At 39.4% G+C, this 20,775-nt stretch overlaps 2 protein-coding genes across 3 annotated transcripts in view; both read right to left on the reverse strand.

Annotated features, from left to right (window-relative positions):
* STIM1 (stromal interaction molecule 1) overlaps positions 1-20,775 on the reverse strand; it is a 231,508-nt gene that overhangs the window by 55,150 nt on the left and 155,583 nt on the right. For both annotated transcript variants that reach the window (XM_002822174.4, XM_009246755.4), the window contains exon 3: positions 13,641-13,755. In XM_002822174.4, coding sequence (XP_002822220.2) covers positions 13,641-13,755 — 115 coding nt within the window. The remainder of the gene's footprint in view (positions 1-13,640; positions 13,756-20,775) is intronic.
* LOC129048928 (small ribosomal subunit protein uS14-like) lies at positions 18,387-18,985 on the reverse strand. Its single transcript, XM_054525944.1, has one exon. The coding sequence runs from the start codon at positions 18,677-18,679 to the stop codon at positions 18,509-18,511; it is 171 nt and encodes a 56-aa protein (XP_054381919.1). The 5' UTR covers positions 18,680-18,985; the 3' UTR covers positions 18,387-18,508.

A 20,775-nucleotide genomic window follows, 5' to 3' on the forward strand; every position in this document is an offset into this window, starting at 1 on the left:
CTCCTAAGGCAACCACTAAAATACCAGTTATAGCTAATAAGCCAACAAAGAAAATATAATTGAATTATAAAAAATACTGAATTAATCCAAAAGAAAGCATAAAAGGTAGGAAAAGGAATTAAAGAATAAATGGGACAAACGGAAAACAAATAGCAAAAAAATGGACTAACCTAAATTATCTTATATTAATAATCATATCAATCATATTTGATTAATCATATTAATAATCACACCAAACGTAAATGGTCTAAATAATGCAATTAACAGATATTGTCACATTGCAAAATATACATATATATATATAGGACCCAACTATATGTGCCTATAGGAAATGCACTTTAAATATAAAAATACAAATAGATTAAATGTAGAGGGATGGAAAAAGACATTCCAAACTAACAACAGTCAAAAGACAGCTATATTTTTATCAAAGTAGATTTCAGAGCAAAGATTACCACGAAGGATAAAGCAGTTCATTTCATAATGTTGAAGGGGTCAGTTAATCACTAAGAAATAATCATCCTAAATCTTTATGCACCTAGTAACAGAGCTTCAAAATACATGAACCAGAAACTACAAAGAAAAATAGGCAAATCCACAGTTATAACTGGAAACTTAAATACTCCTCTCTAACAATTGATAGAACGAGTAGGCAGGCCGGATGCAGTGGCTCATGCCTGTAATTCCAGCACTTTGTGAGGTTGAGGAGGGCAGATCACTGAGGTCAGGAGTTCGAGACCAGTCAACAAGGTGAAACCTTGTCTCTACTAAAAATCCAAAAACTAGCCAGGGATGGTGGCACACACCTGTAATTCCAGCTACTCAGGAGGCTGAGGCAGGAGAATTGCCTGAACCCAGGAGGCGGAGGTCGCAGTGAGCCGAGATCATGCTACTGCACTCCAGCCTGGGCAACAGAGCAAGACTCCATCTCAAAAAAAAAAAAAAAAAAAAAGAAAGAAAGAAAAGAAAAGAAAAAGATAGAACAAGTAGGTGGAAAATCGATAAAGATAGGTAGACTTGAACAATACCATCAACCAACATGACCTGATTTTCTCCCATTCTGTAGGTTGCCTGTTCACTCCGATGATAGTTACTTTTGCTGTACAGATGCTCTTTAATTAGATCCCATTTGTCAATTTTTGCTTTTGTTGCATTTGCTTTTGGCATTTTCATCATGAAACTTTTGCCTGTGCCTATGTCCTGAATGGTACAGAATGGGAGAAAATGTTTGCAATCTATCCATCTGACAAAGGTCTAATATCCAGAGTCCTCAAGGAACTTAAACAAATTTACAAAGAAAAAATAAACAATCCCATTAAAAAGCGGGCAAAAGGCATGAGCAGATACTTCTCAAAAGAAGATATTCATGCGACCAACAAACATATGAAAAAAGCTCAGCATCACTGATCATTAGAGAAATGCAAATCAAAACCACAATGAGATACCATCTCATACCAGTCAGAATGGCAATTACTAAAAAGTCAAGAAACAACAGATGCTGGCAAGGTTGCAGAGAAAAAGGAACACTTTTACACTGTTGGTGGGAATGCAAATTAGTTCACCATTGTGGAAGACACTGTGGTGATTCCTCAAAGATCTAGAAGCAGAAATACCATTTGACCCAGCAATCTCATTACTGGGTATACACCCAAAGGAATATAAACCATTCTATTATAAAGATAAATGCACATGTATGTTCATTGCAGCACTATTCACAATAGCAAAGACATGGAATCAACCCAAATGCCCATCAATGAAAGACTGGATAAAGAAAATGTGGTACATATATACCATGGAATACTATGCACCCATGAAAAGGAATGAGATCATGTCCTTTGCAGGGACATGAATAGAGTTGGAAGCTGTTATCCTCAGCAAACTCATGCAAGAACGGAAAACCAAACAGTGCATGTTCTCACTTGTAAGTGAGAGCTCAACGATGAGAACACATAGACACATCAGGGGGAACAACATACATTGTCAGGGGAGTGGGAGGAGTGAAAGCATCAGGAAGAACCACTAATGGCTGCAGGGTTAAACACCTAGGTGACGGGTTATCTGTGCAGAAAACCACCATGGCGCACATTTACCTATATAACAAACCTGCACATCCTGCACATGTACCCTGGAACTTAAAAGTTGAAAAAAAAAAAAAAAAACAGCAAAACAACAAAAACAGACCTGATTGACATTTACAGAAATCTCCACCCAACAGAACATATACAAGTGCACATGGGATATTTAACAAGATAGACCATGTCCTAGGACATGAAAGAAAAAAAATCTTAAAATTTTTTAAAGGATTCAAGTCATATAAAGTATGATCTCAGATCACAATGGAATTAAATTAGAGATCAATAACCAAAAAAGTCTAAAAAAATCTCCAAATGTTTGGAAACTAAATAACTTGCTTCTAAATAACTTGTGAACTAAAGATTTCACAAAGGAAATATAAAATATTTTAAGCTAAGTGAAAAAAAAGCACAACATTTCATCCAATACAATGATAAACCAATAATGGATGGATCTAACGTCTAAAACAGATTTTAAAGGTATGCATTTCCAGGGCAAAAAGAATCTCTCAAATTAGAACATATTATTAAGGGATACTAAGTTGTTGAAGATTATATCAGGAAAAAAAGTAATAGGAGAACATTTGCCATTAATTGTGTCTTCACTCCAGGTATTTTTATTCGTCTGTGCTACTAATAAATCAGTTGGAAAAGAGGGGAAAAAAAAAACACAATACACCAGAATTTGGGACATGCCTCTAAAGCAGTAGTTAAGGGAGATTTACAGCACTAAATTCTGTATTAGAAAAGAAGAAAGGTCTCATATTGGTGACCTTAGTTTTCACCTTACCAAACTAAAAAATAAAAGAGCAAATTATATCCAAAGTAGCAGATGAAAGAAATTAATACAGATCAAAGTGGAAATCAATGAAATAGAAACCAGAGAAAAATCAATAAAACCAAACACTGGTTCTGTAAAATTAACAAAGATCTAATAAGACCAATCAGCAAAGAAAAGAAGACACAAATTATTAAGATCAGTAATGAGACATTATTACCGATTTTACAGACATTAAAATAAGGCAATTTTATTAACATATACCAGTAAATTTGACAACACAGGTGAAATAGACAAATTTCTTGAAAGACACAAAGTACCTAAGATCACTCAAGAAATAGATAACCTGAACAGCCTTATACCTATTAAAGAAATTGACACTATAATTAAAAATCTTCCCACAAAGAAAACTCTAAGCTCAGTTAGCTTCACTGCTGAATTCTATCAAATATTTAAGAAAAAATAATACCAATTCTACATGAACTCTTCAAAAAAACTTGAGGAATACTTCACAATTCATCCTATGAGACAAACATTATCCTAATACCAAAAATAAAGACATTTTAAGAAAACTACAAACCAGTATCCTTCATGAACAAAGACACAAAAATTTAAAACAAAATTTTAGCAAATCTAATCCAACAATATAGTGAAAGGATAATACATTATGACCAAGGGGACTTATCCCAAGAATGCAGGGTTAGCTTTACACTCAAAACTCAGTCACTGTAACTTATCAAATTAACAAACAAACAGAAAAACCATGCAATCATCTCAATAGACACAGAAAACTCATTTGATAAAATCCAGTATCTATGCCTGATAAAGGCTCTCAGCAAACTAGGAGTAGAGAGGCACTACAAAAAACCCACAGCCAACATTATATGTATATATATAATTTTTTTAATTTAATTTAATTTTATTTATTTATTTATTTTTCTGAGACAGTGTCTCACTCTGTTGCCCAGACTGGAGTGCAGTGGCACAATCTTGGCTCATGGCAACCTCCGCCTCCTGGGTTCAAGCGATTCTCCTGCCTCAGCCTCCCGAGTAGCTGGGATTACAGGCGCCCACCACCACGACCAGCTAATTTTTGTATTTTTAGTAGAGATGAGGTTTCACAATGGTGGCCAGGCTGGTCTCAAACTCCTGACCTCATGATCCACCCACCTCAGCCTCCCAAAGTGCTGGGATTACAGGCATGAGCCACCGCACCTGGCCCAACATTATATTTAATGGTGAAAGACTGAATGTTTTCTAAGATCAGAAACGGCCAGGCACAGTGGCTCACGCCTGTAATCCCGGCACTTTGGGAGGCTGAGGCGGGCAGATCACAAGGTCAGGAGATCGAGACCATCCTGGCTAACACAGTGAAAACCCGTCTCTACTAAAAATAAAAATAAAAAATTAGCCGGGTGCAGTGGTGGGCACCTGTAGTCCCAGCTACTCAGGAGGCTGAGGCGGGAGAATGGTGTGAACCCAGGAGGTGGAGCTTGCAGTGAGCCAAGATCATGCCACTGCACTCCAGCCTAGGTGACAGGGCGAGACTCCATCTCAAAAAAAAAAAAAAAAGATTAGAAATGAAACATAGATATCTGCTCACCTCATTTCTCTTCAACACTGTATTAGAAATACTATCCAAGGCAATCAGGCAAGAAAAAGAAAAAAAAAGTATCAGATTGGAAAAGAAGTAAAACTGTCTTTATTGGCAGACAAACATGACTATCTATGGAAAAAAATGTGATGAAATCTACTAAATGAGTTTAGCACTTCATAGAATATACATTTTTAGTTTAGAATATAAAATCAATATATAAAAATCAATTACATTTCTGTATGTAAGCAACAATCAGAAATTATTTTAAAATACCATTTACATAGTAAATTTTGTTATATGTATTTTACCATGATTTTTAAAAATACCATATACAGCAGCATAAAAAACTATGAACTACTTAGTGGTAAATCTGACAAAAGACGTGAAAGTTCTAAATGTGAAAGACTAAAAAATAATACTCAGAGAAAGTGTATCTCCTAAATAAATGTAGAGATGTACTTTGTTTATGGGTTGAAAGAACATCAGTATTTTGAAGATGTCAGTTCTCTCAAACTCATCTATAGATTCAATGCAATCCTATTCAAAATCCCACCAGGCTTTTTTGTAGAAATTGACAAGTTTATTCAAGGACCTGAAACAGCCAAAACAAGTTGAAAAAGAAGAACAAAGTTAGAGGGCTAACACTACCTGATTGAAAGAATTATTATAATTCTATGGTAATAAAAATAGCATAGTACTGGCATAAAGACAGACAGATAGATCAGCGTATCATAATAGAGAGTCCAAAAATAAACTCACACTTATACAAACAACTTGAGGCATTTTTGTTTGTTTTTTAGAAACAGGTTCTTGCTATGCTGCCCCGGCTGGACTCCAACTCCTGGGCTCAAGCAGTTTTCACCCACCCCCCCACCTCAGCCACCTGAATAGCTGGGATTACAGTGTGTGCTACTGCACTCAGCTTAAACAACTGATTTTTGACAAAAGATGAGAGGTGTGGCAATGCAATGGAGAAAAGAATAGCATTTCAAAAAATGGTTCTAGAACAATTGGGACCATGTGTAAGCACAATAAAGAAGTAAGTTCCATATTTCACACCACATATAAAAATTAATACAAAATGAATTATAGACCTAAATGTAAAACATAAAACTACAAAACTTCTAGAAAGAAACAGAAAGAAATCTTTGTGTGATCCTGGGTTAGGCAAAGATTTATTAGATACAATACCAAAAGCATGATCTATTAAAAAACAAATTGATAAACTGGACTTCATCAAAATTACACCTTTCTGCTCTTCAAAAGACACTGTTAAAAGACTAATAGGACAAGCCACAGATTTGGAGAAAATCTTAGCAAAGTATATATTTGATAAAAGACTTAAATGGAGAATATATAAAGAATTCTCAAAACTCAATTTAAAAAAACAACCCAATAAAAAGCAGACAAAAGATTTAACAGATACTCTACCAAAAAAGAGATATGAATGGAAACATGTACATAAAAAGATGCTCAACATTGTTAGCCATTAGGCAAATACAAAATAAAACCACGATCATTATACTATCAGAATGACTAAAATTAAGTAGACCGATCATACCAAGTGTTTGTAAAGATGTGGAAGAACTGAAAATGTCATATACTGCTGGTGGGAATATAAAAAATACAACTATTTTAGAAAACAGTTTGACAGTTTCTTAAAAACATATACCTACCATATCATCTAGTCATTCCACTCCTAGATATTTACCTAAGAGAAAAGAAAATATATGTCCATACAGACTTGCATGTGAATGTTCATAGCAGCTTTATTTGTAATAGCCAAAAACTAAAAGCAGCTCAATGTCTCCCAGTAGGTAAACATGTAAATAAATTGTGGTATGTCTCTACAATGGACCACTACTAAGCAATAAAAAGGAGTTAACTATGTACACATGCAAAACATAAGTGAACCTCAAAATAGTTACACTGAGTGAAAGTGGCCAGATTATTTTTTAAAAGTACATATTATATAACTCCATTTACATAAAACTGTAGCAAATGCAAACTAATCTATGGCAGAAATCAGATCAGTGGTTGCTAGGGGAGCAGAGACTACAAAGGACTACGAGAAAACTTTTAGGGGTGATTAATATATTCACTATCTTTAATGGAGTGATGGTTTCACAATTGTATACATGTACCAAAATCTTAAAAATAGTAAACTTTAGAGATTTACACCTTTTTGTATGTCAATTGCACTCAATAAATATCTTTTTAAAAAGGTAATGAAGTTGAGCTAAGGCAGTATCATAGGAGATGCACATAAGATATATTAAACAGGTAGAACCCTCAGGTGAGAGATACTCAGTTTTCTTATTTATTAAATGGGAATACAAGTAAAACTTTTTATCCTCAAGTGTCTATTTAAAATAAATATAAAATGACTGTGATAAAAGTTAAATCACTACATGGATGCTAGTTGTTTTTATTATCAGGATAAAAAAATTATCTGAAAGAATGTAAGGGAAAGAAAAAGCCAACTGTATGATTCTTCCAAAAAATACAGCAGCAAACAACTAATGTCTGAGGTTTTTAACTAAATGACTTGATGGTTCACTTAGAAAAATAATTTTTAATGACTAAAAGAAAATAATAAACATATCTCTCATTAGGTTTATGTAAAAGCAAAAATGGGCTGCCAACTCTTTCATACGGATCTGACTTTTGAAATGGTTTAGACAGAAGTCTGATGCCACCTGGCCTCCCTGTGTTGTGTCAACAGAGAGGTCAGCAGCTCTGCTGGGTGCTTTCTTTCTTTCTTTCTTTCTTTCTTTCTTTCTTTCTTTTGAGATGGAGTTTCGCTCTTTCACCCAGGCTGGAGTGAAGTCGCGATCTCAGCTTACTGCAACCTCTGTACCCTGGGTTCAAGCAATTCTCCAGCCTCAGCCTCCCGAGTAGCTGGGATTATAGATGCCCACCACCACACCTGGCTAATTTTTGTATTTTTAGTAGAGACAGGGTTTCACCAGGTTGGCCAAGCGGGTCTTGAACTCCTGACCTCAAGTGATCCACCCGCCTCAGCCTCTCAAAGTGCTAGGATTACAGGTGTGAGCCACCGCACCCGGCCTGGATGTTCTTTCTAAAGGCTTCCTAGCTCTCCAGTACAATAAGTCCTCAATTAATGTCATCAATGGTTTGTTGGAAACTGCAACTTTAAGCAAAAGCATGTATAACAAAACCAATTTTACCAGAGGCTAATTGATATAAACAAGGGTGAAGTTATTATGGCATATTTCTGGTAACAAAAACATCACCAAACTTACAAGTAAAGACCAAAACCCTCCTAATATTACACAGTGAAATAAATGTGACCTGTACATACATTTAAGGAAGATTAAAGCAAGTAAGATAATTATTTACCTGCTTATTTCAGTTCAAGGTTGAGAGTGGCTGGAGCCTATCCTCGGCAGCTCAGGGTGCCAGGTGGGAACCAATCCTGAATCAGATGCCATTCCATTGCAGGGCGCACACACGCACACACCACATACACACACATGCACACTCTGTCTCTCTCTGTCTCTCTGTCTCTCTCTGTCTCTCTCTCTCTCTCTGCCCCTCCCCCCACCCTCCTTCCCTCCCTCCTCTCTCTCCCTCTCCCTCACTCAGACTGGGACCATTTAGACATGCCAATTCACCTAAAGTGCACATCTTTGGGATGTGGGAGGAAACTGATGTACCTGGAGAAAGCCCATGCAGACATGGAGAGAATGTGCAAACTCCACAAAGAGACAGTGGTCCCAGGAGGGAAGCAATTTTTTTATTTTCATCAGCATTATAATCAAACAAGGTTGAATGAAGTGACATTATTCAGGAACCTGCTGTACTACTCCACTGCTTCCTGCAGAGAAATTCTATCGTCCAAAGAACAGCACAGACAGAAAAGGAGATCTGTGAACTTATTTACTGTAATGTTTATTTTATTTTATTTATTTATTTATTTTTAATTTTTTTTTTTTTTTTTTTGAGATGGAGTTTCGCTCTTTGTTGCTCAAGCTGGAGTGCCATGGCGCGATCTTGGCTCACTGCAACCTCTGCTTTCCAGTTTCAAGCAATTCTCCTGCCTCAACCTCCCGAGCAGCTGGGATTACAGGTGCCCATCACCACACCCAGCTAATTTTTTTGTATTTTTAGTAGAGATGGGGTTTCACCATGTTGGCCAGGCTGGTCTTGAACTCCTGACCTCATGATCTGCCTGCCTCAGCCTCCCAAAGTGCTGGGATTACAGGCGTGAGCCACCACGCCCGGCCTGTAATGTTTATTTTCTACCAGGCTTTTGGAAACAAAAACTTTTGGAAACGACTACTATGGCAAAGTCCACAGGCACACTAGACTACCAGGTTCTTTTGCTTTTAGCTGCAATCATATTTCATAGAATCAAAGATTGATAGTTAGAAAGTCTTCATTCATAAAAATGAGGAAAGAAGTTACTACTTAAGAAATATTGGCCAAGTGTGGTGGCTCACGCCTGTAATCCTAGAACTTTGGAAGGCCGAGGCAGGTGGATCACCTATAGTCAGGAGTTCAAGACCAGCCTGGTCCAACATGGTGAAACCCCGTCTCTACTAAAAATACAAAAATTAGCCAGGCATGGGGGTTCACGCCTGTAATCCCAGCTACTCGGGAGGCTGATGCAGGAGAATCTCCTGAACTTGGAAGGCAGAGGTTGCAGTTAGCCGAGAACATTCCACTGCACTCCAGCCTGGGCAACAGAGCAAGACTCCATCTCAAAAAAAAAAAGAAAAAAAGAAAAAAAAAGAAATATTCACCAGGCACAGTGGCTCATGCCTGTAATCCCAGCATTTTAGGAGGCTGAGGCGGGTAGATCACTTGAGATCAGGAGTTCAAGACCAGCCTAGCCAACATGGCAAAACCTCATCTCTATTAAAAATACAAAAATTAGCTGGACGTGATGGTGCATGCTTGTAATCCCAGCTACTTGGGAGGCCGAGGCAAAAGAATCGTTGAACCTGGGAAGCAGAGGCTGCAGTGAGCCAAGATCATGCCACTGAACTCCAGCCTGGGCTACAGAGTGAGACTCTGTCTCAAAAGAAGAAATATACTTTGTTAGGCAGATAGCATCATTTAAAATCTAGTGTCCAGGAAAGGAGAAGAGACAGTAATGATGCACTTTGCTTAGAAAAAATGAAAGCCATGCTTAGAGGAGAATTCCCTTAGGTCAGTGCCTCCCATCATTCTTCTCTAAAAATGACACTGTTATTGTTTCCAATGGCTCAAATATGCAAACAGTAATTCTATTTCTCAAGGATTCTACAAAATCTACCCAGCCACCCTTCCTTTAAGGAACTGCCACTCCTCTAACCTCATATGATCCTGTAGGGGCTGGAAATTGCAGCTCTCTCCAAACCCTACACACACACTCCCACCATCACCACCCTATTTAAATCTGTAATCCACACTACGCCAATCTGATTCTTCTCTTGTCATATCTGACTCTTGAGCAAAGACACTTAGAAATAAAAAAATGAATAAAGCTGAGTCATATGAAAGTAGCTAATTAGAAAAGGCCAATCCCCCAGGCACGGTGGTTCACACCTATAATCCCTGCACTTTGAGAGGCCGAGGTGGGCAGATAATGAGGTCAAGGGATCGAGACCATCCTGGCCAACCAACATGGTGAAACCCCGTCTCTACTAAAAATACAAAAATTAGCTGGGCGTAGTGGCGCACACCTGTAGTCCCAGCTACTCAGGAGGCTGAGGCAGTAGAATCGCTTGAACCTGGGAGGCAGAGGTTACAGTGAGCTGACATTGCGCCACTGCACTCCAGCCCAGGTGACAGAGTGAGACTCCATCTCAAAAAAAAAAAAAAAGAAAAAAAAGAAAAGGCGAATCCCCTAGTCTCTGCTGCTGGATTTCCTGGAGTGGCCCTCATTCTTGGTCCTTCTTCAACCCTGCTTTACCAGTTCTTCCATACTTAATTATTCAATGTTGTATATAATAAAGAATTTGGCAGATCTTTGTCCTGGGTTACTGGGAGGTACCCACTGAACTTTTGGAATATTCCCAGTGATAGGAATGTCTTTATTATTCCTGGTGGGTCCCTTGGATCACACATGAGTTCAGGTTAATAAGATGACTCAGGATGGGGGTTGTTCACTATAAAAATCAACTACGTGACTAGAACACTGGGGCTCTGAGCCCGGTGATACCAATCCAACCTTTATGGAGAAAAAGGGAGCTGGAACTTAAGTTCAATCATGTGCCTAAGAATTCAATCAAACTTGCCTATGTAATGAAACCCTAAGAAAAACACTGAACACCAAAGTTCAGTTGAGTTTCCTGGGTGGCAAACACTCTGATGTGCTGGAAACGGAGATGTGTCCTGATTCCACAAGGAGAGGACACAAAAGTGCCATATTCAGGACCCTTCCATATCTTGCCCTATAAATTTCTTCTTTTGGCTTGTCCTGATTTGTAACTTTTATAATAAAATTGTAATCATAAATATAGGGCTTTCTTGAATTCTCTAAGTAGTCCTAGTTAATTATCAAACCTGAGAAGGCCATGGTAATACATGAATTGTAGCAAGCTGGTCAGAAGTGCAGGTGACCTGGGAACAGCTTGAAATTATGGCTGATGTCTGAAGTGAGAGTAATCTTATTGGGGGCTGTGAACTTAACTTGTGAAGTCTGTGCTAACTCTATATAATCATAATATCTATACTTCATATGGTTTCTGTGAGAAATAAATAAGTTAATATATGTAAAACACTTAGAAACAGTGCCTAGCACATATTAAATACTATATAAATGTTAAAGTAGTTTTTCAGTTTTTGTTGTTGCTGCTGCTGTTTTTATTACTAAAGCCCAGAGTTGGCTAAGATAGAGATTAGAAAACTTATCTGCTAAGATCTATATAACACAGAGAAAAGATTGGCTCCCAACATTAGTCAGAAAAATGTTAACAATGCTAATCACACAGATGGTAGTGACACTAGCCAGCTAATGTTCTGAACACAAGTGACCACTGCTGACATCTACATCATCTAGCTAAACTCAGAACAGCTAGTTTGAGCCAGTGCCAGAATATTAAATGCTTTTTGTAGCTCTGGAAATCATCACTCCAGAGAGATTAGGGGCCTTTCTCTGAATAATGAAGCAAATTATTGGGAGGAAGAGGACATATAAAAATTCTCACTTTTAGTCTGTCAAATCACCAGGTATAACACACAGTAAGCAAATTCTAATAGGGTACATATATATCATTTCTCATCTTAGCTGTGAACTACATCACTGCATTGAAATGCTTTTCTCCACTCATGGTTAATGAGGACTCTCCCCCAAAAAACCTCACTCCATTGTCTTTCATTTTCCTGTAATTTAGAATACACTGGAAGTGTTCCAAATAGTTGCTAAGTCCAAAAATAAAGTCCTTGCCAGAAAACTGCCTGGAGCTGTTTTCTAGCATTATGATTTAGTCCCTCTGTTTCTGCCCTCTCACTTTCCTTTCCTAGATACTTCTATGCGAGCTTTCAGAAAAGGCCAGAATGCTCTCCCTGCCATCTTTAATTCTAAGTTCCTCCTTTTGAAACCCACTCTTAAAAACCAGCCACCCTGTCCTCATGTCATTAGAGAAAAATAAGAAAGCCAAAACTAAATGATGCTAATGGAAGATTTTTTTCCTGGCACCGCTGGTATAGTTCCAAAGCTCAAGTCACTGCTTAATCTTCATCAGTACCTAGCCTGAGTTGCTCGAGAGCTATTAAAGAAAAACACCCAGAAGGAACTCAGCTTCCAAAGATATCCAGGAAGCTCTCTCCTACAGCTGCCTAATTTTTCTTCTACATTGATAAAACATAGAGTTAACAGGAAGCATCAGCCTGTCCATCCCATAATCAGGATTAGAATTCAGGTCTTCCTGCTTCACATTTAATGCTCCCCATCTACAATATAGATTATCCCTTTCAGATCTCAAATTCTATAAGCCTAAATTAAAATGTAAATAAAAATAGAAACTGCCTCATTCCTACCAAAACTAGTCTTCTCTACCCTAGACTAATGCTTTCAACCAAGAGGGTATTGAAAAGCATTGGCCTACAGAGCTGAAGTTCTGGCTCTACTAAATGCATGATAATGACAAGTAACTTTATACATCTAGGCCTAAGGTTCCTCAAATAAAAACCAGGGATCCTGATGGTTACTTACATTTAACCCCTGTTACATCAGAACCTGCCCTAAGAGACCCTGGGAAGAAAGATTTCTTCTAGTCTTATTGTTATCTGTGCCCTAGCCACAGATATAAATGGAGAGGAAGCTAAAGCCCTGTTTTCCCCTTCCCTGTCAAGTCTCGCACAATTAGACATGCTCTTTCACTAAGAACTCTGAAGGAAATGCTCCAGAAAAAAAAATGGTAATCATGGTTTAGCAGTTTTACAGAAATCTGAAGTTTTCATTAAGCTCAACATGGGTCAGTAGAGTGGTATGACTAGTGAGGCACCGGTATCTAATCAGACTGCATTAACAGATGCACAGGATTCAGAAACAAGAAGGTGACAGTCCTGCTCAACTCTGTGATGATAAAATCACACTTGAAGGTCTGCAGCCAACTATAGGATCTAAGAAACACATTAACAAAAGTGCTTATAGGCAGGAAATCAAGACGAGAAGGAGGCTGAGAAAATGTTTTCTTCAAGAAGTAGGGCTACTTAACCTGGAAAAAAGAAGACTCAGGAGAGAGTCACTCTACACTAGTGCTTTCAACCAAAATGGTATAGAAAAGCTTTCAATCAAGATGGTATAGAAGAGGAGAGAGTCTGTCTGTACCCTCACCCTATCTTTGAATTGTCTAGGACTCAGCAGAGCTGGGACTAAGTGGGAAGCTAGAGAAGAAAGGGGCTGCCTCAAGAGACCAGCAAGCTCCCTATCTCTGGAGATAAAGCAGCAGAACCTGGAAGATTCCTATGCCAGGATCAGGTGGGTGAGGAAAGGGGTAGGAATAGGATAGAATTCAAAAAGTATTCTAATGAAGAAAAACGCCAACTCTGGAGAACCTTCCCCCATGCCCAGCAGAGTGACTATATTCAGTCTTATTTAGTGACTGTATGTAGAATAATTTCAATAATTTGCCCTTTACTAAGCATTTTATATACATGTTCTTTTAAGGCCAAGTTGCTGCTTTTCTCTTCTCTAAACCTTCCCACAACTCGGATTGATGACCAGGCTGCCTATTACCTTCTGATGACTTCCATGCCTTCCACAGGTCCTCCACGCTGATGAGCTTATCCTCACCGTGGAAGGTGCTGTGTTTCACCGTTGGGTCATGGTAATTGAGGTCTTCCCTCAGGAACTGCAAGGGAAAAGTACACAAGTCACAAGAGATACCTAGGAGTCAGCCAGTCAAGATCTCCACACAGGTCACCTGCCTCTAGCTAGCCATAACACATTCCATCTACCCAACATACAAGTGTATCACATCACTCATGTATCCTTCCTTATGCACATGTCTTAGTTGCCAACTAAATTATCACTTCCTCTTTGTTACATGTCTCACTTGAAAAATATACATAAATTAGAAATTCTTCCTCATATTTTTTAATTATGAAAAGACAATACATGACAGTTAACTTGAAAATCAATAAGCTAAAAGAGGAAAGAAAAAAGGAAGGAAGAATTTAAAATGTTTGAGTACTTGCTTATAAATTAGGCAATATTCTAAGTATTTCCACAATATTTTCTCATCAAATCTTCACAACCAATGAATTATCACACTTATTTTATAAATGAGAACAGTGATACTCTTGAAGATAATGCCATTTGCCCCAAATTACATTAGGTTTAGACAGGTTAATTTACTGTGATGGTTGTTTGTTTGTTTGTCTTGAGACAGAGTCTCACTCGTCGCCCAGGCTGGAGTGCAGTGGTGCGATTTCGGCTCACTGCAACCTCTACCTCCCAAGTTCAAGCAATTCTCTTGTCTCAGCCTCCTGAGTAGCTAGGATTACAGGCGTGTGCCACCTGACCCAGCTAACTCTTTGTATTTCAGTAAAGATAGGGTTTCACCATTGCCCAGGCTGGTCTCAAACTCCTGAGCTCAGGCAATCCACCCATCTCGGTCTCCCAAAGTGCTAGGATTACAGGTGTGAGCCACCGTACCCGGCCAACTGTAATGGTTTTAAAACATGTCCACAAATCGTTTGACAATCCTCCCATTAAAGGTGGATTTCCCTCCCCTTTAATATAGGCTGACATTAGTGACTCATCTTCTAACAAATAGAATGTGGCAGCAGTGATGTTGCATGACACCCAAATTTAGGTTAGAAAAAGCAATATAAATTTCACCTGGCTCTCTCTCTTTTGGGCCCTGAGGGGCCCTGAGTCAAAATGTAAGAAGCCTGGCTACCCTGAAGCCACCCTGCTGGAAATATCATGTGGAAAGTCTATGTAGAGATAGAAATGTGTGAGTAGCCCCAGCTGTTTGAGTCTTCAAGTTCAGGAGTCAGGTATGTGAGTGACTGAGACTTCAGTTGATTCCAGCCCCCAGCTCTGCAATCAAATTGGGTATAGAAGGAATATACCTCAACACAATAAAGGCCATATATGACAAACCCACATCTAATATATTGAACAGGGAAAAGTTGAAAGCTTTTCCTCTAAAATCTGGAACAAGACAAGGATGCCTTCGTTCACCGCTATTATTCAACATAGTAATGAAAGTCCTAGCCAGAGCAAATAGGCAAGAGGAAAGAAAGAAAGGAAAGAAAGGAAAGGAAGGGAAGGAAAGGAAGGAAGGAAAGAAGAAAAGCATCAAAGTTGGAAAGAAGGAAGTCAAACTGCCCCTGCATGCAGACAACATGATCTTCTCTTTTTTTTTTTTTTTTGAGACAGGTTCTTATTCTGTCACCCAGGCTGTAGTGCAGTGGCACAATCTCAGCTGACTGCAACCTCCGCCTCCTGGGCCTCAAGAGATCCTCCCATCTCTGCCTCCCAAGTAGCTGGGACTACAGGTGTGCACGCCACCCCACCTGGCTAATTTTTTGTATTTTTGGTAGAGACGGGATTTTACCACGTTACCCAGGCTGGTCTCAAACTCCTGATCTCAAGGGATCCACCCACCTCTGCTTCCCAAAGTGCTGGAATTACAGGTGTGAGCCACCATGCCCAACCAATAACATGATATTAAATCTAGAAAAATCTACAGACGCCACCAAAAAACTGTTAGAACTAGTAAACAGATCTGAAAAAGAAATCAAAAAAGCAATCCCATTTACAATAGCTACAAAAAATAATAAAATACCTAAGAATAAATTTAACCAAGGAGGTAAAAGATTTCTACAATGAAAACTGTAAAATACTGATGAACTAAATTGAAGAAGACACAAATAAATGGAAAGATATCCCATGTACATGGGTTGGAAGAATTAATATTGTTAAAAGATTCATACTACCCAAAGCAATCTATGGATTCAATGTAATCCCTATCTAAATTTCAATGACATTCTTGACAGAAATAGAAAAAAAAAATCCTAAAATTCATATGGAACCATAAAGAAACCTGAATAGCCAAAGCCATCTTGAGCGAAAAGAACAAAGCTAGAGCAATCACACCATCTGACTTTAAAATATTCTCCAAAACAATAGTAACTGAAACAGCATGGTGCTGACATAAAAACAGACATATAGACCAATGGAAAAGAATACAGAACACAGGAATAAAATCCATATATGTATAGCCAATTGATTTCAGACAAATGCATGAACAAACACTGAGGAAAGGACAATCTCTTCAATAAACTGTACTGGGGGCTGGGCGCGGTGGCTCATGCCTGTAATCCCAGCACTTGGGAGGCCAAGGCAGGTGGATCCCCTGAAGTCGGGAGTTGGAGACCAGCCTGGCCAGCATGGCGAAACCCCATCTCTACTAAAAATACAAAAATTGGCTAGGTATGGTGGTACATGCCTGTAATCCCAGTTACTTGGGAGGCTGAGGCAGGAGAATCACTTGAACCCAGGAAGTGGAGGCTGCAGTGAGCTAATATCATGTCACTGCACTGCCAAAAAAAAAAATAACAACCACCACCACCACCACCACCACCACCACAGGCAACAAAATACAAAAATAGATAAATGGGATTAAATCAAAATAAAATGGAAACAATGAAAAGTGAAGAGACAACCTACAGAATGGGAGAAAACATCTGCAAATTACACATCTGACAAGGAGTTAATATCTAGAATACATAAGGAACTCGAACAACTCAATAGAAAAAAAATCAGATTAAAAAATCGGTGAAAGATCTAACTAGACATTTCTCAAAAGAAGACAAACAAGACTGAGCCCAGTGGTTCATGCCTGTAATCATGGCACTTTGGGAAGCGAAAGTGGGAGGATCACTTGAACTCAGGATTTTGAGACCAGCCTGGGCAGCATAAGGAGACTCCGTCTGTGAAAAAAATTAAAAAAAAAAATTAGCCAGGTGTGGTGGTTTATGCCTGTGGTCCCAGCTATAGGCTGAAGCTAGAGCCTGAGGTCAGAGGATCACTTGAGCCTGGGAGATCAAGGTTGTAGTGAGTTGTGATCATGCCACTCTACTCCAGCCTGGGTTACAGAGCGAGACCTTGTCTCAGAGAAAAAAGAAAAAAAAAGTCCAAAAGATATGTGAAAAATATGCTCAATATCACTAATCATCAGGGAAATGGAAATCAAAACCACAATGAGATATCATCTCACCCCAGTCAGTATGGCTATTAGCAAAAAAATAACAAATAACAAATGCTGCCAAGGATATAGAGAAAGGGGAACTCTTACACACTGTTGGTGGCAGTGTAAATTAGTACAGTCACTATATAAAACAGTATGGAGGTTCCTCAAAACATGAAAAATAGAACTACCATATGATCCAGCAATCCCACTATTGGGTACACATCCAAAGGAAATGAAATCAGCATATTGAAGAGACATCTTCACTTCCATGTTTATTGCAGCACTATTCACAATAGCCAAGACATGGAATCAACCTCAGGGCCCATCAGCAAATGAGTGTTTAAAGAAAATGTCGTATATTTACACAACAGCATACTATTCAGCCATAAAGAAAAAAAGAATGAAATTCTGTCATTTGTGGCAACATGGATGTGCCTCGAGGACATTATGCTAAGTGAAATAAGCCAGGCACAAAAAATAAATACCACATGTTCTCACTCATATATGGAATCTTAAAAAGCTGATCTCATAGAAGTAGGACGTAGGATAGTGGTTACCAGAATCTGGGAAGGGTAGACAGGGAGATGGGCAGAGATTGGTCAGTGGGTACAAATTTACAGTTGGGAGGGTAAATTTATAAGTTCTAGTGTTCCATTGCACAGTAGGGTGATTTTAGTTAATAATAATACATTGTATATTTCAAAATAGCTAGAAGAAAGGATTTTGAGTGTTCACCACAAAGAAATGATATATGTTTGAGATGACAGATATACTAATTACCTCCTAATTTGATCATTATACATTGTATACATGTATCAAAACATCACACTGTATCCTATAAATATGTACAATTTTTTTGGATGGTTGGTTGGTTGGTGGGGTTTTTTGTTGTTGTTGTTGAGACAGTGTCTCGCTCTGTCACCCAGGCTGGGTGATCCTCCTGCCTCAGCTTCCCAAGTAACTTGGACTTGGGTGTGCACCACCGTACCAAGCTATTTTTTTTAATTTTTTGTAGAGACAGTGTCTCACTATGTTGCCCAAGCTGGTCTCAAACTCCCGAGCTCAAGCAATCCTCCTGCCTCAGCCTCCCAAGGTGCTCGGATTACAGGTGTCAGCCACCATGCCTGGCCAATATGTACAACTGTTATGTATCAATTACAAATAAAATAAAACTTTTAAAATGTTTTTAAATAAAATATAATTTAAATAAATAAAAAGCAGGGAAGAGGAATAGGAGATGCCAAGAGTAGTGGTATTCACAATTTGTCATTTTAATGAGAGGAATCAAGGTTTCATTAAGAAGCTGACTTCATTTTCTTCATTTTTATTTTATGTACAAACAGCTAATATGATTTTTCATTGTGTGGATGCCTTGGATAATCCATTCAAGGAAGATCACTTAGTCCAATTTAATGAAACCTATATTCTTCACGTACTGATGGCAACACTGGAGGCACATATTGAGGCTATATTTCCAGATCAGACCATGCTGGTTTGAGCAGATGCAACAAGAGCGAGAACTGTGGCCAGATTTTTGTGGGTGGCTCCAGTAGAGCTGCTCGTGATCCATTTTGCCTTCAGGAGTGCAACAAGGCAAAAGATAAGAAGGTGACTTTAAAGCAAATATTTAAAGGAGGTGTGGGAGAAAGGCATGCAGAATAACTGGGAGAAGAGTATCCCAAGAATGGAGAAGGGCAGATGCAAAAGTCCCTGAGGCAAGAGAACATACTTGGTATGTTCAAGGAATAACAAGAAGGCCAGTATGGCTGGAGAGAAATGAGTAAGGTGGTAACTAGCAGGAGATGAACTCAAAGAAGCCACAGGGTTCCAGAACACAGATCCCCCCTTTTTATGCCTTTTTTTTTTTTGAAACAGTTTCGTTCTTATTGCCCAGGCTGGAGTGCAGGGGCACAAACTTGGCTCACTGCAACCTCTACCTCCCAGTTTCAAGCAATTCTCCTGCCTCAGCCTCCCGAGTAGCTGGGATTACAGGCATGCACCACCACTCCCAGCTAATTTTGTACTTTTTAATAGAGACGGGGTTTCTCCATGTTAGTCAGGCTGGTCTTGAACTCCAGACCTCAGGTGATCCACCCGCCTCGGCCTCCCAAAGTGCTGGGATTATAGGCGTGAGCCACTGCACCCAGCTGCCTTTTTAGGCTATTATCAAGACTTTGATTTTTCACTCTGAGATGGGAGCTGTTACAGGGATTTGAACAGAGGTATAACATGAAGACATTTATATTTTTAAAACGATTTTTCTGGATACTGTGTTAAAAAGTAGACTATAAAAGGGAAAGGGCAGATACAAAGAAATCACTCAGGTGGCTATTGCAATAACATGAGCTAATGGTGGCTTGAAACAAGGTGGTAGCTGTGGAAGTGATGAGAATTTGTCAGAATTGGGATATATTTTAGAGATCAAATCTGCTATCCCCATAATTTTTTAGGTTTGATTAATCAGGTTCTTCAAGATATACCCTTCTTTGGTCCTCATAGGCTCCAACCTAGAACCTCTTAATCTAAGACTAGAAAGACAGTTATTACAAGCAGGCCTTGGGAGCAGAAATGCCAAAATCTCCAAGGAAGGGGATTTTCTGCCATTATCAGATAACTCCAGGAAACCATCTGACATGAGATACCAGCTGCTTATAGGAAATCAACAAGAAATAGACTCATTTTTATAGTCAAGTCTGATCACCGAGGTAAGTGGAGAGCAGAGAAACTCAGAAAGTACAAGGAAGATCTGCACAGGGACTCATATACAGACCCTACTGGTGCCACAAAGCACACAAAAAACAAGTAGGGTCAGAAAACAAGGTCAGAGAGAAGATGATGCCAAAAAAGGAACTGGCAAATAGAAGCTCTACCTGAAGGAAGGTACTTATGCTGAATGGGACCTCTTTAGAAAATAAAGAAATGAAGCTGCAACAATCAGGCCTTAAGAGTCAGAAAGGCAGAACCCGGTGGACTTCCAAGATGGCCAAATAGGAACAGCTCCAGTCTACAGCTCCCAGTGAGATCAATGCAGAAGACGGGTGATTTCTGCATTTCCAACTGAGGTACCTGGTTCATCTCACTGGGACTGGTTGGACAGTGGGTGCAGCCCACGGAGGATGAGCCAAAGCAGGGCGAGGCATTGCCTCACCTGGGAAGTGCAAGGGGTCAGGGGATTTCCCTTTCCTAGCCAAAGGGAAGCCATGAGTGACTTTACCTGGCGGAACGGTACACTTCTGCCCAAATACTGCACTTTTCCCATGGTCTTCGCAACCGGCAGATCCAGGAGATTCCCTCCCGTGCCTGGCTCAGCAGGTCCCACACACACAGAGCCTTCCTTGCTGCTAGTGCAGCAGTCTGAGATCGACCCGGGACACTGGAGCTTGGTGGAGGGAGGGGCATCCGCCATTGCTGAGGCTTGAGTAGGCAGTTCTATGCTCACAGTGTAAATAAAGTGGCAAGGAGCTCAAACTGGGCGGAGCCCATCACAGCTCAGCAAGGCCTACTGCCTCTCTAGATTCCATCTCTGGGGGCAGGGCATATCTGAACAAAAGGCAGCAGACAGCTTCTGCAGATTTAAACGTCCCTGCCTGACAGCTCTGAAGAGAGCAGTGGTTCTCCCAGCACAGCATTTGAGCTCCGATAATGGACAGACTGCCTCCTCAAGTG

The sequence above is a fragment of the Pongo abelii genome, chromosome 9 (assembly GCF_028885655.2).
Source record: "Pongo abelii isolate AG06213 chromosome 9, NHGRI_mPonAbe1-v2.0_pri, whole genome shotgun sequence".
Lineage (NCBI taxonomy): Eukaryota > Metazoa > Chordata > Mammalia > Primates > Hominidae > Pongo > Pongo abelii.